Source organism: Capsicum annuum, chromosome 3 (assembly GCF_002878395.1).
Source record: "Capsicum annuum cultivar UCD-10X-F1 chromosome 3, UCD10Xv1.1, whole genome shotgun sequence".
Classification (NCBI taxonomy): Eukaryota; Viridiplantae; Streptophyta; class Magnoliopsida; order Solanales; family Solanaceae; genus Capsicum; species Capsicum annuum.
In genome coordinates this window covers 6,253,738-6,261,915 of record NC_061113.1, presented here as the reverse complement: position 1 = coordinate 6,261,915, position 8,178 = coordinate 6,253,738, and the positions used below count along the sequence as shown (strand labels likewise).

Genomic DNA, 8,178 nt, shown 5'->3' with positions numbered 1-8,178 from the left:
TTATATCTCATACCAAACGACTACTAAAGAGATAAAAAAGGTAATTTTTTATTTCTCCTATTTGTTTTTCAATTCTTCTATTTTATTGGGTTTTTTCTCATATTAGAACTAGAATATTCAACAATTTTTTTTCTTTTTTTTTTTTATATCAGTGTTGTTCGGATCAGCTTTGGTGCATCTCGACTAACTTTACGAATAACCCTCACCTTCAATTAGCAACACATATCAGGTAAATCTGTTCACTAACACTGGACCAGATGAAAAAAATGTCTAGTGTTTTTTCTATTTTATTGGGGTTTTCTCATATTAGAACTAGAATATTCAACAATTTTTTTTTTTTTTTTATATCAGTGTAGTTCGAATCAGCTTTGGTGCATCTCGACTAACTTTATGAATTATCCTCACCTTCGATTAACAACACATATCAGGTAAATCTATTCACTAAAACTAGATCAGATGGAAAAAAATGTCTAGTGTTTTTTCAATTTGTGTTCCCCCTTTGCTTGACTGGTGGGGTTTCTGTACTTTTAAAACTTTTTTGTGTAATTTTTTTGATCCTTTTCTTTTCCTTGACCAGTTTTGTGTTTTTGCTTTATCAAGATTCTCCAAAAAGAAAAAAAAAAAAAGAAGAAAATTCCTTTATAAAATTCTTACATAAAGAATAAAAGAATAAAAAAAAAAGAAAAAGAAAAGGAAAGTGTTCCCTTTTTGTTTCAAGATTCTTGAACCACCCCCCACATGCATGTTTTTGGGGTTTGTCTGATCTGGATCAGATCACCAAGATCTCCATTTTTTAAATTTTTCTGTGGGTTCATAAGCTAAAGGGCTGTGTGTGCCTTTTTTGCCTACAAATTTTGGGTCTTTTATGTGCTAGTAGTACAACAACAATAATAAGGTGTGTGTGATTTCTTGACTTTTTACTCTTTGGGTCCCTCTTAAAGATTCCATACCTTTGTTGTTTGTAGTAAAGATTTGTTCTTTTCTTGGTTTGTGTTGTTTCTTGATTTGAACTGTGGGGTGGAATGATTTTGGGGAAAGACTTTGTGTGTTGAGTTGTTATTGTGTTGTTTTGTGTAAAGGGTGTTGGGAGAAATTGGTATAAGTGATAAAAAATTGAATCTTTTTAGGCATTCTGTTTAGTGGTTGTGTCTAATATATAGTCTTGATTTTGGGAAGTGCTTTGTGTGTGAGTTGTTATTGGCTTGTTTTGTGTAAAGGGTGTTGGGAGAAATTGGTGTAAGTGGAAAAAAATGATGCTTTTTGGGCATTCGGTTCAGAGGTTGTCTATGTAGTGTTGATTTTGGGTGGAGTGAGTTGTTATTTTCTTGTTTTGTGAAAGGAGTGTTAGGAGAAATTGGTATATATTGTTGTTTAAGTGTGAAAAATTGATTCTTGTAAGGCAATCTGTTTAGTGGCTGTGTCTATATAGTGTTGATTTTGGGTGGAGGGAGTTGTTATTGTCTTGCTTAGTGAAAAGGTTGTTGGGAGAAATTGGTATATGTTGTTTTAAGTGGAAAAAAATGATTCTTGTAAGGCATTCTGTTTAGTGTCTGTCTGCATAGTGTTGATTTTTGGGTGGAGGGAGTTGTTGGTTTATGGATTTTTAATGATTTGAGTTGGGTTTGGCAGTTTAATTGTAGCGTAGGGGGTGGCTTTTGAGTACTTCTTGAGGCATGGCTGGTACTGATGTTTCGAAATATGGACACAGTCCTGTGCATAAAGCTATAATCTTGAAAGATTATGCTTCTCTGAGGAAGATAATTGCTGGCCTGCCTAGGCTTTGTGATCCTACTGAGATTCATACAGAAGCGGTATCGTTGGCGGAGGAAGCTAAGGCTGATGCTATTTCTTCAGTGATTGATCGACGGGATGTCCCTAATCGGGAAAGCCCTCTTCATTTGGCTGTGAAACTTGGTGACGAGACTGCAACCGAGATGCTTATGCTTGCTGGTGCAGATTGGAGCTTGCAGAATGAACACGGCTGGAGTGCCTTGCAGGAGGCAATATGTAATAGGGAAGAAAGGATTGCGAAGATCATAGTTAGGCACTATCAGCCTTTGGCTTGGGCAAAATGGTGTAGAAGGTTACCGCGATTGATTGGGACAATGAAGAGGATGAGGGATTTTTATATGGAAATAACATTTCACTTTGAGAGCTCTGTTATACCTTTCATTTCTAGGATTGCGCCTTCGGATACGTATAAAATTTGGAAGAGGGGTGCAAATTTAAGGGCTGATATGACTCTGGCTGGCTTCGATGGCTTCCGAATTCAGCGATCTGATCAGAGCATACTTTTCCTTGGTGATGGTTCCGAGGATGGTAAAGTCGCTCCTGGATCACTTTGCATGATCTCGCATAAAGAAAAGGAAATTATGAATGCCTTAGACGGCGCTGGTGCTCCAGCGACTGAGGCAGAAGTACAGCAAGAAGTTGCTGCAATGTCCCAAACGAACATATTCAGGCCTGGGATTGATGTAACTGAAGCAGTTCTGTTGCCCCAAACGACATGGAGGCGTCAGGAGAAAACAGAGATGGTAGGATCTTGGAAAGCTAAAGTATATGATATGCATAATGTGGTTGTGAGCATAAAATCAAGGAGGGTTCCTGGAGCAATGACAGATGATGAGTTTTTCAATGCTTGCAATGAAAACGAAACGGAGAGTGAAGAGTTTGATGATATCCTGACAGAGGAGGAAAGAAGGCAGCTTGAGGTTGCTCTCAAGTCGGACTCTTCAGATTTAAGCAACGAAAACGGAGATGGAATCATTGCACATCGCCATAGCTGTTATGAACAAAGGGATATTCCCATTGAGGGGATAAATGGTTGCAGAAATGACGATAGTAGTAAGCAGGAAAAGAAGAGATGGTTTAACAGCTGGAGGAAACGGGATATGAAAACAGAAGGGGAGAAACGAGTACTCCATCCAAGAAGTTCCGTATGTGTCGAGGAGAAGGTTGGGAATTATATCGAGGGTTCTCCACCTTTAAATGAAACTATGCCGGGGAGACATTCCGTGGATGTCAGAGTGACCAGGGACGAGCTTAGACAAGGAAGAGATGCAAAGGCTTCTACATCTAGCCATGCTGAAAATGGAAGTCGACGCAAAGATGTAGGCCGAGAAAATGAGTATAAGAAAGGATTGAGGCCCGTTCTTTGGCTTTCTCCAGATTTCCCATTGAAAACTGAAGAGCTCCTTCCTTTACTTGACATTCTAGCTAACAAAGTTAAAGCTATCCGGCGGTTGAGGGAGATGCTCACAACAAAACTTCCAAAAGGAACCTTCCCAGTTAAGGTATGCATCATGTATTTGCTGTTGAAATTTAATTCCCAGTCGAGCAATCATGTGATTTTGAATTTTTATTAGGTTTGAATAGTGAATGTTTGTTATGTATAGTCCATGCTGATACTTATCCATTCTCCATGAGCAAAATAAATTAAGAAGTTTAAAAACATAAAATAGTAAATTTTGGCTTTCTTTGTGTTTCACTTTGTATTTTGATCATGCTCTCGAAGTAGAAATTGCTAGTCCATAATTATAACTTTTTTCTAAGTAGTCAACTTTAAATTTCCTGATGTTGGGCCCTTTGTTTACCGTTTGTTGGGAATATAGGTCACGGAACTACCTCAATTTTTTAAAATCATAATTATGGGAAGAGAAAGTTATTGAGTTTGAACCATGATAAAGAAATGAAATATAGTATATATAAATCTCCACTGCTGGTAGAAGGGGAGATTGTATCACGATAAGAGGAGGCAACATTTTTTTCTAGAAAGGTAGCAGTAAGGCGGAGACAACATTCCAAATTCCTTTTTCTTTTTTGGGATAAATATCGTTCCGCTTAGAGTTATACTCTCTTTTAAGGAGAGTGCACTGCGTTTGTGAATTATATCATCTGAATTGTAAATCAAGCTTTTCTCTTTTTTTTTGGAAGATTGATAATAGTAATGTTACCTAACTCAAAAACCCAAAAAAAAAAGATTGATAATAGCTTGGTTCTTGGTAGACCATTTATCTAAGTGGATCTGACCGTTTTATTGAATTGATATATCTTTTTAAGAATACTCACCTTGTATACTTTCTTCAAAAGGTGGTAGATCACGGTAATGATTCTTAAACAAATTGAGTAGGTTAAGTGCCATGAGCTTAAGATTAGAGGAAATGATACTGGTTTTTAAATCCCAACGGAGTTTAGGGTTCACTTTGTTCGTGTTCAGAATTTAGAGGGACTGTATTATCTTGGTTTAAGTGTGATTTATTATAGATGTGAATGGGATATAGTAAGGGATTAGGAAGGATGTTTCCAGGAGGTTTAAATGGAACTGAATAATTTTTTAAATGTTTGATTACAACACCATACCCAGTATAGTCCCACAAGTGGGGTTTGGAGAGGGTAGGATGTATGTAGACATTACAACAGCAAATGTTTGATTATCGTTGTTGTATTATTTTATCGTCCATGTAGTAGTGATCATATCATCAGGATTAGATATAGCATGTAGTTGTTCATTGTTATTATTATCTTTTGACAGCATTTTTCCATTTAAAGTAAAAGGTTATCTGCGGAAGGCAATGGCGTAGACATTTTGGTGTACTTCTTCCTATGAGCTTGCCAACGCTCATTATGTTGGAGATCTGACTATAATTTGCAGAAAACAAACAGCGAACTAGTTTGAGGAGCTTAAAATCCCATCAGTGGAACACAAACCAAACATCACTTGATATTAGGTTTACAGCAATTCCCCTTATACTCCACTATCCTCAAGCGAAATGGCTCCCAGGATCTCTAAAATGATGGAAAGGAGATACCTTTTTCTTATGCCTATTGTCTAATATTTAGCTTCAACCAGCTTGTATGGTTATGGTCTTATGGAAGGGTAAATGATGCTTTAGGGCTGTACTGTTGGAACTAGCTATTCAATCTTAAAGAAATATATCTGGATGTAATGTAAAACAGGTTTCTAAGAAAAATCATCTTTTCACCATAAACGAAATAGTTCCACTAGTTATTTAGATTAAGGTTCGGTTTAACTAAATATTGTTTATAGGAGAATTTAGACATAATGACCTTTTAATCCTTCCAAAACTCCCTTCTGGATATATTGGCTTAGTCGACTTGGCTCAGATATAAAGACTAAAGGTGATATTCTGACGTGTAATCAGAAATATGGGTAAAATCGAGCACAAAGTTGATTTTTTGAATGAATTTGAGGTTGTATGATGATGAATAACTTCAATCTACTTCCTTGCCGAGTATTATTAAGGTTGCAATATTTAGTTGGTCTTTTGAGGATGAAAGAGAAGATGTCGGGTGTGGAATGTTCTCCGTTATCACTTGTGTGGATAGTAGAGATGGAGAGATATGGGAGTTTTTTGAAGGGGAAGAGCATGAGTAACTTCCTGTCTTTAATGTCTTTTTTTGGTGCACCGGTGAGGTTCCTATTTGTATAGAAGTTTGGACGTCTATCATAGAGTATTATATTCTCTGTAGAGACGTGTAATTTTATGGATATAAGAATTCATAGGGATGTAGCCTTCTCTCTCTCGAAAAAAAGGATGAAGTCTTTTGTCAAAAAGCGGAAAACCCCTCAAAGGGAATTCACAGGGAACTTGTTTTCGAGGAGAAAATATTTTCCAAATTTTGACCAAATGAACATAGGAAAATTGGACATTTTCCTCCCTACTGAACACACCCTTAATGTTATAGTAATTACGAAACTTAAGGAGCTCTCTTTGTGTTAAAAAGAAACCTCTTTTTTCTTTTCGTTTCTCTTTTCACGGGGCATCATTGTTGATGCTAATGCCATGCTCTAGTGCTTGGAACTAAGCCATGAACCGTAATATGTAATTATCCTGGGGAAGATGGTTTGAACTAGTCTGCTATTAAAATTTTACCAGCTTTAGTTCAAACGGTTTCTCTCTGTCATGCTCCACTGTGATGGTGGTTGTCTGTGTTAGAAGACTCTCTTTTGTCGTCAACCAAACATTTACTTATCCATCAGTGTAAGTAGTTGTGCAACCATAACCCATAAGTTTGAATACTCTAGGTACTTATTATTAAGTGTTGAAGGATTGGAGTGATAACTTCCAATACAGACCAATTAAACATAATGTAGAAACCGGATCACAACACAATAGAGTTTAATAGACATCCATGCAGGAGTAAACCTTTGGAAGTTCATGGAGTGTGCAAACATTATACCGCAGGTGTGAACCTCTGCAGATACTCGTGGTTTGACATTTACGGATTTGATTTTTAACTATTTGACATGTAAAAATCATTAATGAAGCTGAACAGGTACACAAGTGCAATTGAATGTAATATAGACATCATTGCTGTTAATGTTTTTCATGGTCAAGCTGTATGAAGCTACAGTTTTGTTAAGACTTGTGCCTAGAAGGTTGTATATTGCAGATTCTCTTAGCTATGAACTATGTTGCTTGGACTCGTTAAACATATCAATGGATGCGTGTCGGATTCGCCAGAAGTAGTATATTTTTAAAGAATCCGACACGGGTGCGGCATCGAAAATGAAGAGTCCGCCCAACTTAGGCTATGAAGAGGTTCTAGGAATTACTGTAATTAACGTGCATTAGAAGAGACCCTGTAGCTCTGCATGGTTAAGTTACAACGCTATTTGGGGGAAAAAGGTACAATAGCAGAGAGTGGTTTACCTCGGAGGGGTGTTTGGCTGGCGTAATCCCCTTTGGAATGAGACTGAAACTTCCATCTGAACATCATTCCGAGAAAAGGAATCATCACATTCTTTCATATTATGAAGATTCATGCATAATTTTACCTAGAAATTGCTGTTGTGGAACTTCTTTGTTTGACTAGTTGCTATTATAGAAACTTTTGAACCGTGGCGTTCTTTAGACTAGCTATTTGTGAGTATAACATCTTGTCATTTGATGAGCATCGACTGAAATTCAAAAAGATTTGCTTTTGTAATTTCTCATACTACAGCAAATCTTTCCTCCTGACATGTGTTTGACATGGATTGTCAGCTCAATAGAAATTACTCTAACCGTTTCAGGTCTTAGATATACACATGGTCGAGGGTCTATCGGGAACAGCCTCCTTACCCCCCAAGGGTAGGGGTAAGGCCTGCTTACACCCTACCCTCCCTGACCCGACTTGTAAGATTACCTCCCAAGGTTAGAGGTAAGGTCTACACACACTCTACCCTACCAGACCCCACGCGTGGCATTACATTCGGGATGTTATTGTTGTTGTCTTAGATAGAGACATCCACAAGGAACCTGCAATTCATGATATACTAAGAATCCATTTCCACATTTCAGGTAGCAATTCCGGTTGTTCCAACGATAAGAGTATTAGTGACTTTCACAAAGTTTGAAGAACTGGAGCCACTAGACGAATTCGCAACTCCTCCTTCCAGTCCTACTGGTCCAGGCAGGGAGAGTCCATCAGCGCCGCAGCCCTCAAGTTCATCATGGTTTCAGTGGATAAAAGCCCCATATCAACGCCCTAGCTCTTCATCTACAGGCGGCAGTCCAAGTAATAGAATCGAAAACGTTCAAGATCCCTTTGCAGTCCCTCAAGATTACACATGGATATCAGCAGAAGCAAAGAGAAAGAAAATGCAGGAAAAGGAAAAGGCCAAGAAAGGAAAGAGTAGGAAACAACAGTAGCTAGCTAGCTATCTGAAGCACCACATGATTCATATACAATGTGTTAATTACATTCTTCGATATTTTCTCAACTTGTTTTAGTATATTTTCGAGATCCTGAATACATTATTGTGGGTGGTATAAAAGTTGAAATTCGCGCGATTCTTCCAAATGCTTGTTGATCAATGTGGAACAATTGTTTTTGTTACAAGTGAATGTTCCCACAGTTGCATGATTTAGTTATGTTCTTGTTGGCTTTAACACAGTAAGAAATTCCTTGATCGACCTTATCAATGTTTTTTTTACCACAACAGCTGAGGAACAGGTGAATTGTAGCACAGAAGAAGAAAAAGAGAATAATGTATGTATTTGCTCATATATATTACTGATTTAGGCAGGTAAACAATTTAGTCATCATAGACAACTCTCAAGGGTGTAGTTCAGTGGTCTAAAGACCATAAGAGAACTCAGAACAGGTCAAATTCTGAACGACATTCAATTTTCTGTGTATCTGGAGAAATAGTTGAGTTGCACGCAAACTGAA

The 8,178-nt window shown here is 37.6% G+C and overlaps 1 protein-coding gene across 2 annotated transcripts; it reads left to right on the top strand.

The window, feature by feature from the left end:
• The first annotated feature begins 516 nt into the window (after positions 1 to 516).
• LOC107864270 (ankyrin repeat domain-containing protein 13C) lies at positions 517 to 7,869 on the top strand. 2 transcript variants are annotated; one of them, XM_016710603.2, is made up of 3 exons: positions 517 to 895; positions 1,630 to 3,293; positions 7,305 to 7,869. In XM_016710603.2, the coding sequence occupies exons 2-3, from the start codon at positions 1,674 to 1,676 to the stop codon at positions 7,653 to 7,655; spliced, it is 1,971 nt and encodes a 656-aa protein (XP_016566089.1). In that variant the 5' UTR covers positions 517 to 895; positions 1,630 to 1,673; the 3' UTR covers positions 7,656 to 7,869. The 2 variants fall into 2 exon arrangements, with proteins under 2 accessions (XP_016566089.1, XP_016566088.1); XM_016710602.2 differs by having other exon boundaries at positions 518 to 3,293.
• Positions 7,870 to 8,178: the final 309 nt, after the last annotated feature.

What these genes read in the sequence shown, in the direction of transcription:
- LOC107864270 (XM_016710603.2), top strand. Translation starts at nt 1,674, where the DNA reads ATGGCTGGTACTGATGTTTCGAAATATGGACACAGTCCTGTGCATAAA. An exon ending in AAGGAACCTTCCCAGTTAAG is followed by an intron (nt 3,294 to 7,304) that starts GTATGCATCATG and finishes TCCACATTTCAG; the next exon opens with GTAGCAATTCCGGTTGTTCC.